At 41.0% G+C, this 19,033-nt stretch overlaps 1 protein-coding gene across 1 annotated transcript in view; it reads left to right on the forward strand.

Moving 5' to 3' along the window:
* Positions 1-19,033, forward strand: part of CAST (calpastatin) — a 97,546-nt gene that overhangs the window by 39,457 nt on the left and 39,056 nt on the right. The window contains exons 4-15 of the mRNA XM_065405995.1: positions 1,259-1,318; positions 7,727-7,777; positions 9,108-9,164; positions 9,288-9,404; positions 12,743-12,847; positions 12,940-13,008; positions 14,407-14,505; positions 15,620-15,700; positions 15,794-15,847; positions 17,059-17,154; positions 17,256-17,351; positions 18,075-18,176. Of these exons, the coding sequence (XP_065262067.1) occupies positions 1,259-1,318; positions 7,727-7,777; positions 9,108-9,164; positions 9,288-9,404; positions 12,743-12,847; positions 12,940-13,008; positions 14,407-14,505; positions 15,620-15,700; positions 15,794-15,847; positions 17,059-17,154; positions 17,256-17,351; positions 18,075-18,176 (987 nt within the window). The remainder of the gene's footprint in view (positions 1-1,258; positions 1,319-7,726; positions 7,778-9,107; positions 9,165-9,287; positions 9,405-12,742; positions 12,848-12,939; positions 13,009-14,406; positions 14,506-15,619; positions 15,701-15,793; positions 15,848-17,058; positions 17,155-17,255; positions 17,352-18,074; positions 18,177-19,033) is intronic.

Consider the following 19,033-nt stretch of genomic DNA (forward strand, 5'->3'; position numbering starts at 1 on the left):
CAGGCTGGGAAGCAGGGAATTAATTACAGCTTGGGTGTGGCTTAAAGAGGTCAATCACCCACTGACACACTCAAATTGGCAGAAGGGATCAAGGACAGATTTAGATTTTTTTTTTTTTTTAAAGCAATTTTAAAAATTGTGTATGTCCTTTTAAACTTCCTTTAACTTTGTCCTATCTTTTTTTGTGATGAAAAATTCTGGAAGATTTTGGAAGTGCTTAATGCAACGCATTCACCATGGACTAACCTTAAATTTTTCTTCCTTTTTTGAAAGTCTTCTAGGAGAAAAGAGGTAAATGAGGAAAGTGACATTGCCACTGTGTTCATGTGAACTATATCGTAAAGTGCAAAGTCCTACATTTAGGAAAAAAGAGTTTAGATAACATTCCCCGGGTTGGGGACTGTATTCTGGAAAGCAGTTCACGATAAAGTTTAGAGTCTTGGTGGATAACGAACTGAACATGAGCTCCTAGGACAATGCTGTGGATGAGACGGCTAATGTAATTCTTGTTTGTATAAACAGGAATATTTAATAGGAATAGTGCAACAGTTTTGAGACAGTCACTGGAATACTAATTCCATTTCTGGAAGCTGAAAGTAGATAAATTCAAGCTAAAAATAAGGCACAGTTTTTAAATAATGAGGTTGATTTAACCATTGGAACAACTTACAAAGGGATTGGTGCCTTCTACATGACTTGAAGCCTTCAAATCAAGACTGAATGTCTTTCTGAAAAAAATGCAAAATATGCTGTAGCTCAACTATGAGATATGGGCTTGATTTAGGAACCAGTTCATGAAATTCTGTGGCATGTGTTACATCGGAGGTTAGGCTAGAAAATCATAATGATCCCTTCTGGCCTTAAAAATCTATGAAGCTAAGAGTGTATATTAAATGTTATTTTTGGCAACATAATAAATCCATAGATGTTTCAGCACTGGAGAGCAGGATTCTTATATATTCCAATATTCAGTTAGAAATCTGCTTTTAGCATACTTAAGAGAAGAGGCTGTTTCTACATTATACCTTGGGAACCCTACCTACTCACAGAGAAGCAGAGTAGGAGTATGTTTTCTAGTTTGGCAGAGAATCAGAATAAAAGTGATAGGCCTAATCTCCAATCCTCACCCTGAATTTTAGCCTGAATTTTAACAAACCTATATACTTGCATGATACAAACGTCTGTATTAATAATCGTCTTAACATTTTATGTGAAGGTGATATTGTTTTGAAGTATTGTTTTCATTTTTTCCCCCCAGACACAGCCCCCTTCTACTATTGCAACAAAAGCATCGGATATGAAGCCCACTGAAACAAAGGTATGAAGTCCTAAGGAATGAATCTTCGCGATTTATGAGTCAGAAGACCTGGATTTTACTTCAGACTGTCACTGACTCAATATATGACCTTGACGAAGTCACTTATCTGTACCTTAGTTTCCACATCTGCAAAACAGGGATAAAGACACTTGTCCTCTTATGCAAAACACTTTGAGGACTGTGGATTAAATTAATTAATACTAATATAACATTTTAGCTTATTTCAGAACCTCTGAGTTATGCACATAGGCCCTGATCCTGCAAACCCTTAATTACAGGTGTAACTTTATTTGTGTGAATAGTCCCATGTGAATAGTCCCAATGAAGAATTTGGGCCTTAGTTAGTCAATGTGAAATCACATGTTTCATCATCGTTAATGATACCCTCATTCCTCTCGGTCTTCCTTCCTATTGTCTTTTACACTTGAAGACACAGCACAACAATAAGGTTGCAAGCTCCTCAGGGCAAGAGGCTGTTTCATCTATGTCTTTGTAGAAAGGGGCCTTAATCCTGATTCAGGCTTTTTGGTCACCATCGTAATATAAAAAATATAACAATGATGTTTTCCCTCCTCTCTGCCTAGCTGTACATTCTTGCTCAGGATCAAAATATTGAAACTGACAAAAATCCTGCCCTCCATAATAGGGTTTTTGCTCATTTCAATACCTTGTCAGCTTTCTGAACCAGATCGGGTAGGGAACAATGTAGTGTCGTACAAGATATGGATTTTTCTAATGTTATACATATGTGACCCTAATGCCAGACTGGTAGGTCTAAGTTCGATCATGTCACTTTGAGGTTGAAGTCCGCTGTCAGCCTGTTTATGTTTATTAGCATTACAGGAGAATCCACTTCAACATTCTAATTTAGTCTGAAGTCTGATTTAACAAGTGAAGCTCATTTGCCAAACTTCTACAAAAAACAGCAAAAGTTAAAATTTTCAAAGCGGTAGCACCTTTAAAATCACCAACTACTTGAATGTCAGAATATTTCTTGGTAAAAAGCAACTTTCTCCTTCTTTTCCTTTGTACCACCTCTGCCAATTCAAATAGTGCTATGCTGTAATTCCTCAAGGATGTTTGTCACTCAACCTCTTTTAACAGTCGTAGCTACAATGGTTGCCAAAATATCTAATTTATAAATCTTAATCTCCACACACAGTCCACAAGCCCTAGCTACTATACTCCTGACAATAAACCGGACAATTATTAAACCTTCGTCTAATCCTGCGTGATCATCACGACTCATAAATTTAGAGATTCGTTGTTTGTCCGTCACTAATTTAAGATGTTTCCTGATGATGATAGATTAATTATGAACCTGCATCAAAGAGCGAACTCACTCCTAACATGCTCTTTCTGTGTGGCATTATCTACATGATGGCAACCAGCTCGCCATCTATTAATAGACAAAGTAGTCACGTGTCTATTAATAGACTCAAAATAAGCTGCCTTCAGGAAAAAAACAACTACTGTAGCAGGGCGTAAATCCCTGCCCTGCAAATCTGGGGACTAGTTTAGAGCATAGAGTCTTGCAGGAATTTACTGGCCTGTCTTTACAAAGAGAGAAGTGGAGCTACCTTACCTTGCCCTTTAATAGCTCATGTATAATTCGCATTTCCTCCTTGAAGGGGAATTGGGGCACCCAGAGGAACTTCCTTTGAAGGAAACAGAGTTGCTAGGGAGTAGGGCACCTTGAATGTCAAATGTCATTTCCTCCTCTTAGGGGCCTCCTTCTTGTGCGGACCCCATTCCCAGTGACCCGCTTCTCATTCGATCCCTGTGCCCTTGCCTCTGCTCCTCAGAGACCTATTTCCCATTTCTATTCCGTTCTACCTCTTCCCTTGCCCCCAACCAGTAAAGACCCGTTCTTGCTCCCTCTTTGCCTTCAAGACTGAATGTCAGTCCCCCTTCCCAAAAAAGTATAATTCATAGATTCATAGATTATTAGGGTTGTAAGGGACCTCAGGAGATCACCTAGTTCAACCCCCTGCTCAAAGCAGGATCAATCCCCAACTAAATCCCCAAATGGCCCCCTCAAGGATTGAACTCACAACCCTGGGTTTAGCAAGCCAATGCTCAAACCACTGAGCTATCCCTCCCCCCGAAATCAGCTTTGCCCTGTGCAAATGGGAGCCACTGCAGCTGTGGCAGGGATACGGATTTGTGCTTCATGAGGTTACCATGACATGTGAACCTCAAGGCCTTGTGTGAAAGTGGCTGGTTGGTTCATTGAAATGGAGAGGGGAGAAAGAGCAGTGTGAGTATTATGGAGGGATGAGGTGAACAAGATGGATGGTGCATGTGCTGCCAGGGGGATGGTGAGAGCTTAGGAAGGGGAACAGTTTTATTCTAGGGGTCCTACTTGGAATTCATATTTGGGGACCCAACATGAATCATTATACCTTTTGATCAGTAGGAACCTAGCTGCCAATAAAATAAGCCTGAAGAGGGGACACCATGAAGGTGTATAAACTGTTATAAACACAAACCGATAAGCAGAGCTGTCCTCCAGAGCCTGAAAAGCCTTTTTGCATCTTCAAGTGTAGCTGTTTTGAAATGTAACTTCTGTGTTGAATGACAAACAAAGCTAGTCTCCAATTATGATTCCTCTCCCCCTTCCTCCCAGACTGTGTACATCTCACTGTTCCTTCACTTTGCCTGTCCACCTCTCTAATGAACTTAGGGTGACCAGACATCCTGATAAAATCGGAACCGTCCCGATATTTAGGCGTTTGTCGGTCGGGACGCAATTTCCCGATATTTCGCGGCACTCCGCTTTTTTTTTTTTTTTTTTGCTCCGCCGTGCCCCCCCCTTCCAAGAGTCCTGATATTTTCTTCCTCTCATCTGGTCACCCTAGATGAACTCTGAAAGCAGGATCCTGATATGTTTCTTTATTATCTGCTTACAAGGTCTAAACAGGCCGGAAGAGCTGAAGTTGCATTTGCAAACGAAAACACATCTGGCTATAGATTTTATTTCCTAAATCAAACTATTACACATCTGATGCCATTTTTACTGTGAACAATTCTGTTTAATGTTAATTTAAAAAAAAACATTTACCCTCCCCCCTAGAATTTAAAACATAAACAATCCAGTAAATGTACAATCAAATTCCGAGAAAGGACTACTTGCTCTATAAGAAAATTGTCATATATGGTTATTAATAACAATATTGGTAAAGTGAGCAGCACAGAGGTTTGAATTTAACTCTCAGTAACAGATATCTCTAGCAGTTTCAGTACAGCTGTTTTCATGTACAAACATAAATGGTAGTAAAATATTTTATCTCATTTTTCCTGCAAGTCTCTCTACGTTTCTTGGGAAATGCATTGTTAAAAAAACCTGAATTTGTACTTTAATACCAGGCTACTTCAAGCCATAGCCAGACCAGTGGACAGCAGTCTCACAGCAGGAAGAGACACAAAGTTCAGGTGATGCACAATTGACTATGTCTCTGTCTGCAGTCACAGCAGCAGCATGTTTTCACCACTTAATTACTTCCACCATGAGTCTTTCATTTATCATGCTTATTCACATTGCAATCTTCCTTATGGGCCCAACACACCTTGGAGATCAATCATCAAAAACAAATTCTAGTTCCTCACACCTTCACGTCGGTTGTACAGGCGAGTCTCATCTTACGCGGAGGTTCCGTTCCGCGGTTAGCGCATAAAGCGAAAACTGCATATAGTCAAAATTACATTGAGTTGAATGGCGGGCAGAATCGCCCGCACTACAGGTACAGTATTAAAATTGTTATTTTTCTCTTTTTTTTGTTTTTGCCGACCGCATAAAGCTGAAATCGCGCATGTTAAATGCACGTAAGATGCGACAGACCTGTATTTCCTTATTGCTCCAACCATCAATTAAAGGCAGCTCATGGCAAAAATGTGTTTGATTGATAATGTAATAATGTTAGAACAAAATTTCTAGCTTCATCTCTGCACAAACACACACAATCTTCTTGGACCAGAAGTCCTGGAAGATTAGGATACTTGCTTCGATAACTGATTTACTTGAGTGATGGTGTTAAGTGTGTGTATCAGAATATGTACATGTATTTGTATGCATGCATACATACATATGGTAGGTATACAAGTGTACCCTCTCTATAATACCCTTCATAATAGTGAACCTTTGACTATAATGAACCTGGTCCCTGGATCCCACCTCTGGCCCCAGGGCCATGACGGAGGCTGATAGCTGCTCCAGCCACGGCTGCCGCAGGGTTCAAGGTGTCAGCCCCGCCCCAGCGGCAGGGCTCTTGAACCTCGGCCTATAACAAGCAAATGGCTTGGATCCCCAGGGGGTTCGTTATAGCGAGGCTATACTGTAGTGTGTAAATGCATGCATGCAGACTCTGAATGTATCTGAGAAACAAAACTTCTTGATCGGTTTTAAAGTACATGGAAAGTCCAGAAAGTATCAATATGTTTAAAATATATAGTCTATGAGGTGAAGTGATTTATTTTCAGTGTGGAGTACAGGAAATTTCACTCCTACCTCCAAAGTATTCCTTGTTTCTGTGGTTTGTATGATTATTTACTGCATACATTATGATGTGGTGCTATATACCTTAATCTGCGGCTTCAAAATCTTTGTGTCGCTTGCACCCATGCATGCATGTGCACATGCACGCACAACCTCAGAATTTCACATGTAAATTTATTGTGGATCTGTGCATGGGTTTAATATAGATCTTTTTTTTCTTAATTGTTGCATATTGAGTAATGAACTGTTCAGTAAACTTCACGGTGGGGTCAACTAATCCATGTAAAAGCCAAATACATCTAAATAGTAGTTTATAATGCCTCTCAAGTGAAAGAAAAAAGCTTGCAAAATTACAGTAGACAAATTGCATGCTTAAATAATAGTCAAGCGGTTATATCAATTGTTTTATTTTAAAGGTGATTCTATTGTAGGTGACTATAAAAATGTGGGTCCTTATTAGTTTGTCTCTGTCTCTAAATGTGCCTACCTTCCAAGTAAAAATGTGTTTTCTAACTGATGGCCTGAAGTTCAACTTGCCGTATGGTTACTGGAGCCAGGCTTTCACTCAATAATTATGCAGCTAAAACTTAGAAAAAATACTGTTGATGATACATGATCCACTGAAAACTCCAGCTAACTCTCCAATAGCTATGTTAACTTTGAAGGAGTACAGTAAAAAACCTAAAATTAATAATAATAAAAAAGTCAGGCCATGTGTACACTGCAATGATTTGCCACATAGCTGTATTGCTCAGGGGCGCGATATGTGACAGACATAGTTGTGCTGGCAGAAGCCCCAAGGGTAAATGCTTTTATACTGGCAAAACTGCACTTTTACTGATATAGCTCAGACTGGTCTATGGTAGTATGATGACCTAAGTCCCTGTGGAGATGATAGTAGATTGATGGAAGAATTCATCCATTGACCTAGCTACTGGCTCTGGGGAGCTGGATTTACTATAGCGATGGGAGAGCCTCTCCCATCACTGTAGTAAGTTTCTACGTTTTAGTGGTTTAAGTGTAGACATAGCCTTATTTTGCTTGGGGAGAAGAATAAGCTATGCCAGCAAAAGCACAGCTATGCTAGTATAGCTGTGTCTGCACTGGGAGTGCTTTGCCAGGATAGTATACCAGTATAACTATACTGACATGGTTTCAATAAAGTAAGCAGATATGACTTAGAACAGGGGTGGGCAAACTTTTTGGCCTGAGGGCATCTGCATATGGAAATTGTATGGGCTGGCCATGAATGCTCACAAAATAGTGGGTTGGGGTGCGGGAGGGGGTGAGGGGTGCGGCTCTGGGGCGGGGCCAGAAATGAGGAGTTCAGGGTGCGGGAGGGGGCTCTGGGCAGGGAGTTGGGGTGCGGGGGGAGGGCTCTGGGGTGTGGATGAGGGGTTTGGGGTGCAGGAGGGTGCTTCAGGCTGGGACCAAGGGGTTTGGAGGGCAGGAGGGGGATCAGGGCTGGAGCAGGGGGATAGGGCACAGGAGGAGGTCGGAGTGCAGGCTCTGGGTGGCACTTATCTCAAGCACCTCCTGGAAACAGTTGCATGTCCTCCTCTCTGGCTCCTACGCAGAGGCGCGGCCAGGTGTCTCTGTGTGCTGCCCGGTCCACAGTCGCCTCCCCTGCAGCTCCCATTGGCCGTGTGTGTGTGTGTGTTTATCTGCTGTGTTTTGACCCTGCTCCAGTAACTTATAATGCATGAACAGGGTTCTGTGCCCATGTGTTGTAAATTGGAGGATGAGAGCATTATTTATTTATAATGCAGATATATTTGAGTGATCGTGTATGTATAAAATATGCAATATGTTTTAAAACATAAGAACTAAGCTTAAATATGTTTTAAAACATAAAAAGAACTAAGCTGCTTTTTTGATCTTTTGTTCTGAATATAATTTTTTATATATTTTAGAGCACACAAACTGCAAAAACAGAACCTGGAAAAGTAGCACAGTCACTAAAGGTAAGCTACTACTTTTATTTAATCGTTGTGCGTTGTTCTTCTTCAGAGAAGTTTGTAATGATAAGCTAAATTCTGCCACTATTGGACCAGATGCTCCCATCTTCTCATATGGGTGAAAGGAAACAAACCTGCCTGCAGATGAGGTAGGAACAGGAGCTCCACTGTTAGGAGTTGATATAGCACATTTCTGGGGAGCAGACACTCTGTTGGGCTTCCCCTCTACCAGCAGATTTCTAAGCAGAAACCAGCATTAAATCCACCCTGCACCTTTTAGGGCATGTGTGGGTGGGAAAGAACAGAGAAAGTTGACCTCACTGATTCTCAGGGAAGGGGGGAGGTGCTCATAGAACTTGATGCAGAGTCTGCGTTGCTGCATGGATGCCTCAGAATTCACAAGGATATAGTCTCCTGCGTACTGCTTTCTCTCCTGCAGAGTTTTCCTAGGGAGACGAATAGGTAGCCCTATCTGCCTAGTAAATAACAGGGTTTTTTTTAAGTTATTTCTTTTTTTTTCTTTTTTTCTTTTTCTCTTTCTCCTTCAGTAGGCAGGGGAAGGAACCTGAAAACTAGTTTTTTTTTGTTTTGTTTTTTTTGTTTTTTTTAAACAACAACCCTAAAGTAAAAACAAGGCAGAATGATTCCAGTACATTGATTTTTTTTTTTTTTTTTTTTTTTTTGCAAGGACATATGCAAAGTTTCAGCCCATTACTATTTTTGCCCAAGATGAAAATACACATTTACAAAGAAAGATAACCCATACTTATAGATTTTTTCTCTCAAACTTTAAACAGTGAACGAATGAAGAAAAATTCATTTCCACAAACCTAGACTCTGCTTTTTCTCATATGGCACCTGGGTGTGAACTTGCCAGCTGAGCTAGCTGAATATGAACTGTGCCTTTCCTTGAGATTACTTGAGAGGCTACAGGAAAAACTGTCACTATGAAGTAAACAAATGGGAATGTATAGCTAACAAAAAGGATATAAATAACTTGAGAGAAATATTTTTACAACCCTTTGAAAGACCTCTTTGTGTTTAAAGCCTGGCTACAACTACTCCCAGACGTGGCTTTCCCCTTTCTAGTATATTAAATCCTATACAGCCTGTAGGATGTGTATAATCTGGTTGGAGCAGGAATTGTATCTTCCTTTGTTTGTGCAGCCCTGATACTCAGAAAATAATTATTTCCTGTGTCTCTAAATTGTCTATCAGAACAGATTAAAGTTACATGTATGTTAAGTAAACTAGACTAAAAATCCATTGAGTTGAATACCTCTTCACAGTTAAATATTTCTAATATATTCTAATATATCTGTATTATTATTGACAGCCAGCTGATTCTCAGACTAAACATCAGTCTGAAGAGAAGCAAAAGGAACCTGGTGGGGTGAGTTATTTACATGTTCTTCTGCTTTTGTTTGTTTCGTTGGTTTGTTAGTTTTCTCAAAACAAAAACACAAGAATACTAAAATCTGTCCTATATATTAATAGCATATTTATGGTTGTACAGGCAAAAAGCCCATCCAAACCTTCTGTAGCGAAAAGTTCTAAAAAAACTAGTCCAGGAAAAGCGGCCACCGGTCAGACTGAAAAGTCAACGCAAGTATCTTCAATAGAAGAACCAAAGGTAAAGCAGAAGTGGCGAGCCCTTTAGTATGTATGTATGTATGTATGTATGTATGTATTGAGGGAGTACCTACTAGTCCTAGTCATGGACCCCATTGTGCTAGGCATCTGCAAACACTGAACAAAAAGACAGTTCTGGTCCGAAAGACAGACTGCCTTTTTGAAGGTATGTGTGACAAAGCTTTTTGTGCTGCATTAAACTACAGTCTAAGCTACATTAAGCACGTACAAAACTTTACTGTTTGGGAGTTAATGGGTCCTTTGCATTTTGCTTATTTAACTTTAATAATACCTTGAATGTTCTGATTCAAAAGCACTGATGAGAATAGTGTTGCAAGCATTGTCTACAGAATATACATGACTGAACATCTCATTGGAAACAGCCTCTTTTAATAGGTATTCTGTAATAAGGGTGTTCTGTCAAGTTTCATAACCTCTCTTAAGCCATTCTTCGCTTTGTAAGGTGTCGTGGATGTTTTTGAAGGTGAACCATATAAAATTACTGGCAGTTGCAGGCCTGCCTAAGCCAGAAGTACTGCACATTTGAGACTCTTGTCACGTTCCCTTGCAAACTCCGCACTGCTCAGGCTCAGGCCATTCTTTGGGTATGTCTGCACTGCAATGTAAGCTCAGGGTTAGTAGAACTCAAGTTAGAAGACCCTGGGTTTGTTAACCTAGGGCTTGAGCATATACACTCAGTTATAACCCAAGTTAGGAACTGTTGAACCCTGGGTCACAAACCCAGTGTCTCCAGTGCATTATGTGGGCCCAAGTCCAATGACCCTTATCCCAGACTTCCTAGCATCCTCCCAAAATGTGGTTGCTCTAGCCCTTTCTTCATGATGCTGTGTGGGAAAACATGACCTATCACCAAACTTGACTGTTCAGAGGACAAAGCAAGTTCCTGGAATACTTTTGGGAGACTCTGAGCACAAGTCCAGTAAGGCTGCATTTACACTGTAAAGCAATAGGGCTTGAACCCTGGGTCCTGGCTTGACTCAGGCTCTGACCTTCTACCTCCATGGGGTATTGGGACCCTGGGTCTGAGCCCTGCGTTAGCATGATTTGTGTGTAGACAGAAGAGGGGTTAGGCTTGAGCCTGAGTCTGAACCCTTGGCTTACATTGCAGTGTAAACATACCCTTTGTCAATTTGTTCCTCTCTTTCCATCCTTAATAAAACACGTGAGCAGATTGGGGACCCTAGGGTCAATCAAGGGTGTGTGCCTTGCTCTGTTTAATACATGAGCGCTGCCCTACTTGATGTTTGGCTCCCTTCTCTGTTGAGTGTTTCAGGCAGATTTTTGAGTGCCAACGACTGGCCCAAATGTGGAAGCTGGCAGGATGCAGAAGTGCAGCACTCCCCACAGCCTGCAGGACTGATGGGAGCTTAAGGAGAGGGGAAAGAAGAACAGAAAGGGTAAATTCAGAGGGGTCAAGGGGAAAAAGAGGGCAGAAAGCAAAGTGGGAGAATAAACATTCAGATTACTCTCTCATTGGGTAAATCTCTCTGATGTCTGCCTAGGATTTAGGGTATGTCTACACTGCAGTGGGAGGTGTAATTGCAGCACCAGCTGGCATACCCCCCTAGCTTTAATGTAGCTCCCATGGCTAAAAATAAGGGTAGAGGCAGTGGCATGGACCCCAACCTGGGCTGTACAAGCACGTCTGGAACTTGAGGTACATACTTGCGTTGCTAGTCTGTGCTGCTCATCTACACTGCTATATGGAGTCATGCTAGCTAGATTAAAGCTAGTGTTGGCATTCCTACCTGAGCTGCAGTCACACCTTTGATTGCAGTATAGAGGTATCCTGGGACTTGGTGACTCAGACTAGATAACATGGAGTGTGAGGTCAAAATCATTCCCTGTACACCTGAAGCATGAAGACTTCCTGGACTGTAAAGCCCCACATCTTTCATGTTTTACTTATAGGGGAATGAGTTAGAAAATTGTGGGTAAAAATCTCTCATGATTTGTGGCAGATTTTGAGATCTGAGATTTTACAAATTTATTTTACCTCCTGTATTTTTGTTTTACTTCCTTAATTTCCTAGCCTCTCATGCTGCCTTCATGGCTTCCCTTTCTCGACAGATCTTACTTTAGGGAGATGGATCTGCATCTGGAGTGGGCTGTGCCAGATTGTGCTGCTCCTTGTAGCTCCCAGGCAGTGGAAGGTTTTGGGGGAAGATTCCCTAAACTCCTCCCTCTCGCCACCTCCAAAGAATAAAAAATCAAGGCTGGGGAATATACCATGTTTGTCTCCGTTACTAGGAGCTTCTTTACACCCAGGGTGTCTTCAACTTTGAAGTGTATCTGGGTGGGGGGGGGGGGGGTAGGCGGTGTTTGTGGAGAGTCATGGAATCTGTACAAACTAGCAGCTGCCAGACTTACTGCTTCTTAAAAAATAGCATGACCAATTTTGGTTTATTCAATTTCATATGAGTGCCAAATATTTTAGTAGATAATAAACTGTTTGATTAGAGAGAGAGAGAAGATGTTTGGGATAATATCTTTTATTGGACCAACATCTATTGGTGAGAGAGACAAGCTTTCAAGCTTACGCAGAGCTCTTCTTCAGGCTCTGTGTAAACTCGAAAGTTTGTCTCTCTCACCAACAGAAGTTGGTCCAATGGAAGATATTACCTCAAATACCTTCTCTCTGTAGTATCCTGGGACCAATATGTTTAAAACAACACTGCATACAAACTGTTTTAGTGTATGTTATAGACTTGAGACGGCATAATGTAAAATACAATCTTTTTTTCGCCATCACCAGCTGCTATTATTGGACTTCAGTCATCTACTGAGTCTCAAGTTAGTTCACTGAATTAACGTTTTTTCAGAGGAAGCTGCAGTAAATGAGAATTTCAGAGACTCAGAACTCAGCTTCCCATCTTGATGTTTTATACTTGTAGTGAACCCCGCATATGAAGAAATATAAACTAGCAGAGTAAAATTACCTATTTTAGTGCATTTTGGGTAGAATTTTATAATCTTTTTATAAAATACTTACTAAACTTTAGTACCATTTGCTTTTAATGAACTTTCTCCTTCTGCACCAGAAATCAGTGTGTCGTTTGTCGTAAGCTATACTATCTCAATGTTGTCAGAGGAACGAAAGAGAGAATCCCACTAAAACTGCACCTTTCCTTCAGCACAGAATGTTGCTTAGCAGCATTAATAATCTTTTTCCTGTTCTGTCCTTGAAATTTGCCCAAAAGTTGTATTGATAATTGGAGTAATGTAGGATATATACTAGGATAGAACATTTCCATTATAGTTCTCTTTTTAAAATTGTTAGCACAAAGTCATATACACTCTTCTACTTTTTCCCCCTAGCCTAAAACTGAAAATAAATCACTAGCTAGTGGTGCAGCTGCAGCTACCGTTGGTGCAGTCACTGCTGCTGGTTTGGTTGCGACGGCTGATAAGCCAAGTGCTGAGGTAGGTAACTCTAGTCTAACACAAATCAACTGCTTTGTATTAACCTAACTCCTTTACACTGGCTTTCAGCACTATTTTCACCTTTTTTTCAGACTAAAGAAAATAAATCAGCGGCTCCATCTTCTGCTGTCGAAGCTGCTCCTACTAAGCCACCTGAAAAAGTAGGTAACAGTATACTGACATATAAGCTCTCTTGTATAAAACACAACTTTCCCAATTTTTAATAGCCTTTCCCAAATCTAACATTATCAATAATACTTCAGTATGTTTCATCTTTAAAAATAAATCTTTACAAAATATTAACTAATTAATCAGCTGACTACAAATAATCTTGTTATTGAAATTGAGAGGTAACTGGTAAACAATTATCTTTGAAAATGTTTAATATCTGTTGAACTTGTACTGATTCAGAGCAGGTTTTTAGTTTTGGTTTCCAGGAGTTCTCTGCAAAGGATCCTGTTTCCTTCCCCCCTACTCCCTCCCCCCCTAAAAAGTCTCATTTATACACTCTTCCATCAAGGTCCTAAATTGCAATGATCTGTATTGAACCAGAGAGGCTAGATGCCTCCTTTTGGGGGAAAAGCAAACCCACACCACTGAAGTTCATTCCATCTGTGGTAGCTGCCCTCAGTATTGTTTTGTTTCCTTGTGCCTGTAGTGCAAGGTGAGCCTTTAAGATCATGTTTGCTGCATCTCCGCTAAATTTTGGGTGTCCACCATAGATTTTCTTACTTTCCTTTTTAGCAGAAATAATCAGTCTCTTTATGATTATGGCTTTTTGACACTCTGTTGCACCATATCAATGTCTTATCTGATCTTTATTTATTTTATAAGATTAAGGGAAAATCAGTAGAATTTCACACTCCCACACTTTTAAACCAGTAGAACTAGAAACAAAACTGATACTGCATCTATTGGAGAGGGGGCAGTTGAAAAGTCTAGAGCTAGAACAGTTCTTTATTGCATGTTAGCTTTTCCTATTGGGCCAAATCCTGACCTTGGCTCCCCTGCAGTTTGGAAGTTGGCCAGGCTTCACATCTCTGCCCCACTGTAGGCCAATCTTAATGGGTCGCTATCATGGTTAATAACACAAAAAAGACCTTCTGTAAAAGCTACATTAATTTAATCACGATGGTGTCACTTTTAATAGTTGATTTAAATAAAGAGGAGCTAGATCACTGATTTATTTGATTAACAAGCAATAGACTACTGGATTTGACTCTACGTAATGGACAGATTTTCTTCTATGATCCCAGGCTCATGTGACGTGAGTACTTCCCTTTGCTGAGAGTTGACTGAAGACGGGAGAAATTCTTGTAAATTTCAGTGAACTCCCTTGTATGCATGTGTGGAGCCGACAGGCACAACAGTAAAGTTTTGTATACTCCTATATTTGCATAATAACCTAAATGTAGATTATTTTTTTTTGTTAGATTTAAGGAGAGATTATTTTTTTGTTTTTTTCTGTTTGCAGTCTTACATTAATGCTACACATTGTGATACATCTTTACATGCTGTACAGTGCCTTAACTTGTATAACTGTCTGCTTATTTTTCTAGTTTGATGTAGATAAGGCCTTAGATGACCTGATAGATACACTAGGAGGACCTGAAGAACATGTCCCTCCCAGTCCAGTCTACACTGGTCCAGAAATTACGGTATTGAATTTTTTACATCACTTGTTATCATACGGGCTGAGTAATTATCCCTGTGATCTCATAACATTTGAAATAGATTCACAATTTCTCTGTAAAACATAAGGAATGCCTCCCACACGATACTAGTGTTGTTTTTAGCTGTTAAGAAATGTTGCAACTATAGATCTACAGTAGAACACAATAGTGAAGTGTTAGCAAACTGGAAAAAAGTTGCTATTTGAATCGGTCACCAAATATGGGCTTGTCTGACAGATTTACAAAAGAACATGTTTTTATCAAAGTTGCTGAAAGGGGAGAGAAAAAAGCTTGGATAGGTGAAGGGAATTCTCTCTACTTACTTGTTTATTTGTCACATAGTAGAGCATTAGGAATCTGAGACAATGATGTTCATTTCTAAATGTGGATGTGGGGGGAGAAGAGAGGTTGCAATCGCAGTTGATGGGGAGGGTAATGGAGAAGTAAGAGAGTGGAGTAGACAGAGGTGTTTCCAAAAATATCTAAAATTCACATTTTATCTGTATCTACATTAAAAGATTGAGATTGACCATTTATTGTACTTGACTCTCTTTTCTCAGAAGTATCATTAGTGAGTATATCACCGTGTGGCTGGCTCCTTGAAGAGGGAGCAGGGCCAGTACACCTGTGACTGGTCAGCTGACCTCAGTGAGATTTAAAAGAGGGTACCTGGGCAAGGGGGAGACACTTGATGAGTCAGAGCCAGAAAGCTGCAAGAAGCAGGAGCAGCAGGCAGTCCCGCAAGGAGAGGAGGAAGTGGGAACCTGCTGGGGAAAAAGCTCTGGGTGATGTGGGGCTCAGCAACCAGAGCATGGAAGATTCCTGAAGGAAGGACAAAGAGGCAAAGGGGACAGTGCACTGGGAGCTGTAGCCCGGGGTGGGCTGAGGAACTGGTTTTGTTAATTTTGCCTGTGTTGGAAGAATAAAACTGCTTGGAAAGAGACTGAGTATGGCAGTGGGTTCTTTGTGAGCTGGGGAGAAGGCCAGTTTATTACAGGGTAGAATGCCATTTTATATAGTTATCTTTGTAAATTGGTAACTTAAATTTGGTTTCAACAAACATTAATACAACAATATTAACTACTTGTTTTTGTTGCAGGATTCATGTTCTTCTGCATATATCGAAGAACTGGGTAAACGGGAGGGTTCTATACCTCCAGGGTACAGAAAATTATTGGAGGTAAGTAAAGTGAGCAAAATAAGACATGCAATAGAGTTCTGCTTGTATAGTGGGATTATCTTCCATTCACCACAGAAATAACTCTTCTTTCAGGGTAAAGGAGATGACCAAGCTGTACCCCCAGAAAAAACAGAACCACCACCTCAGGTAAGGTTAGATTTACATCTCAAAAGGTAAAAATAGGTCATCATCTGGTTCTTGGGAAAGTTCTAATTAACTTCTTCCGACATGAGAAAATGCCAAATTCCAGGAGGTGCTGACCACATGCAGTTCCTGTTGAAGTCAATGGGAAGCTTCTGGAGTTTTGGCACCGAATTTTTAATTAACATACATGGTCTTGGAAAACTGAAAGAAGTTGAAACAACTAAACCAAATACTTCTGAGAAATTGAACCTGATAATCTTAGACTAGCTATTGACAGTTATGGATGCAGGAATCCTTGAGTACTTTGTGTGGCAAAGAATGCTTAAATCTGTGTGCTTAACAAGGTCATAAGAAGAACAGCCATACGGGGTCAGACCATCTAGCCCAGTATCCTGTCTTTCGACAGTGGCCAATGCCAGGTGCCCCAGAGGGAATGAACAGAACAGGTAATCATCAAGTGATCCATCCCCTGTTGCCCATTCCCAGCTTCTGGAAAACAGAGGGTAGGGACACCATCCCAGCTAATAGCTATTCATGGACCAATCCTCCATGAATTTATCTAGTTCTTTTTTTAAACCCTGTTATAGTCTTGGCCTTCACAACATCTGCTGGCAGGTTGACTGTCATTCCTTTAGACTAGAGCAGGGATCGGCAACCTTTGGCACGCGGCCCGTCAGGGAAATCTGCTGGTGGGCTGGGACGGTTTGTTTACCTGCAGCGTCCGCAGGTTCAGCCGATCGCAGCTCCCACTGGCCGTGGTTCGCCGTTTCGGGCCAATGGGGGCTGCGAGAAGCGTTGTGGTCCGAGGGACGTGCTGGCCGCCGCTTCCCACAGCCCCCATTGGCCCACAACAGCGAACCGCGGCCAGTGGGAGCTGCGATTGGCTGAACCTGCGGATGCTGCAGGTAAACAAACCGTCCCGGCCTGCCAGCGGATTTCCCTGATGGTCCGCGTGCCAAAAGTTGCTGATCTCTGGACTAGAGTTTGATTTCACTATAAGTTTACACCTAAAAGAAAATGAAAGGCTGCATTTTGATGTGAAGTGTATGAGGAAGTGTAGGGGTGTTTCTTTCTGAGACAAAAGTATAACAATGACCCCTTAAATACATATTGCTACTTCAGTAAGCACACAGTGCACATGAATTATAAACTAGGTTTTGACAGCCATTGACCTTTGAATGTTAACCATAACCTACTATGCAATTTCTGTTTAGAAACCAATGACAGATGATGATATTGCAGATGCTTTGTCATCTGATTTTACCTGCAGTACTTCTACTCCTGGAGAGGAGAAGACAACTCTTAAAGAGGTATTGATTTTGCCAACTGAGAATTTTTTAACTTTACCTTTTTTACACTTTTTGCAAATTTTGCCAGTAACCAAATGTTTCATTTTCTCCTTACATAACAGAAGCCAACAGCGGAAGGAGAAATTGTACAAGCACAGTCAACAAGTTCAGTCAGGAGTTCAGCTCCTCCTAAGGAGAAGAAACCAAAACTGGAAGAGGTATAGATACTCCCTTTTTTGACTAATTTAATTATTATGATGTATCTGTATTTAACATACTTCATGCCAAAATGTGGGCCTGATACTGCAAGAAGTTGAACATCCTCGGCTTCAGTTGAAATTCTGTTGAACATATTAAGTACAACGGGAATTGCAGGTGCTGAGAGCCTCTCAGGAGGTGTTCTCTGCATGTTACAGGATTGGGCCTGCGTGGGTCAAATAATTCTGCTTATGGAGTCATCTGCAGGGCTCCCATAGGCCCGATAAACATAGTATAAGAGCTGGTTACAAAAATGAGCTTGCTTTTTTTTGTTGTGTGGGATGCTTTTAATATCAGGATAATTTCATTTCCTTGTATTCGTAAAACTGACCTTTCCTTCCCATATCTGGAGAGATAATGTAATTTCTAGTTCAGCTAAGGCCATGCAGTGAAGTAGTCACTGTCTGTAGTGTTGGGGTCTCTGCTTTCCTCTCTTTGAGGAAGTTTTTAGTTTGATTAAAAGCTGCTGGTGTGATCAGTTTGCTATCTGCTACCCTCTCATGTTAAGGGAATGTGGTGAAGCAGAGCAGAAATTAAAAATGCCATTTTATCTCTTTTTGAGCGCAGACACACTAGCATGCTGCTTAACTCCATGCAGAGTGTAGAGGAAGACACATGTAAGGTAAACCCTGTGCCTTTTTATGAATAATCACAATATGATTTGCACATTTTCTTAAATCCAGGCAGCAATAAGTGATGATGCACTAGATGCCCTTGCTGATACTCTTGGTGCACCAGAACCTGAACCCAAAGAAGACCTTCGTTCCATTGTAGAAGTCTCAGAGGTATAATTAAATTTATATTGTATCAGCTCCCAAAACTCCATTTTTCTAGGTGTTGTACAAATGCATAAGAGGAGAACAATCCATACCCCCAAAGAACTTACTTACGTAGACTGTCGGTCCTTCATCAGTTAAGACTGAACCGATCACAACACGTCTTCCAATCTTCTCTCGCTCTGGCCATCCTTCGCCATGCTTGTCCATATCTCCTTGTTAGGAAATCATCCCACTTCTTTGGAGGCCGACCGCATGGCCATTTCAGTTCTCACGGATACCACTCAGATATAGCTGCAGTCCATCTCTTGTCACTGAGTCGGGCCACATGTCCCTCCCACCGCATTTTGCTGAGCCTGCTTTCAACAACAACATCTCGCACTCCAGACTGCTGCCTAATTATTTCATTGGGGATGTGATCACAGAGCAAAATGCCCAAAAATGTTCGTTCCATTGCCCTCTGTGTGACAGACAGTTGATGTTCTTCAGTCTTCATCAGCAACCATGTTTTGCTGCCATATAGCATCTCTGGAAGCATGGTTGAGTTAAAAAGATTCGCACGAGTTGTTTTGCTGATCTTTCCTTGGAGGATGTCCCTGATGTCGTTGAATGCGCACCATCCAGCTTTTTTTCTGCGTGACAGTTCGCCTTTCTGATCATGGCGCATGTTGACTTCCTAGCCCAAATAAACGTATTTGTCGACCTCTTGGATCTGCTCTCCTCCAAGAGTTATTTGGGTTTTTGGCAGAACATCTGATCTCATATATTTCGTTTTCGACTGGTTCATTTTTAATCCAACTTGACTACTTTTCGCGTTCAGTTCTTTAAACATTCTCTCAAGCTGGACTGTATTTTCAGCGATGAGC

The sequence above is a fragment of the Emys orbicularis genome, chromosome 6 (genome assembly GCF_028017835.1).
Source record: "Emys orbicularis isolate rEmyOrb1 chromosome 6, rEmyOrb1.hap1, whole genome shotgun sequence".
Lineage (NCBI taxonomy): Eukaryota > Metazoa > Chordata > Testudines > Emydidae > Emys > Emys orbicularis.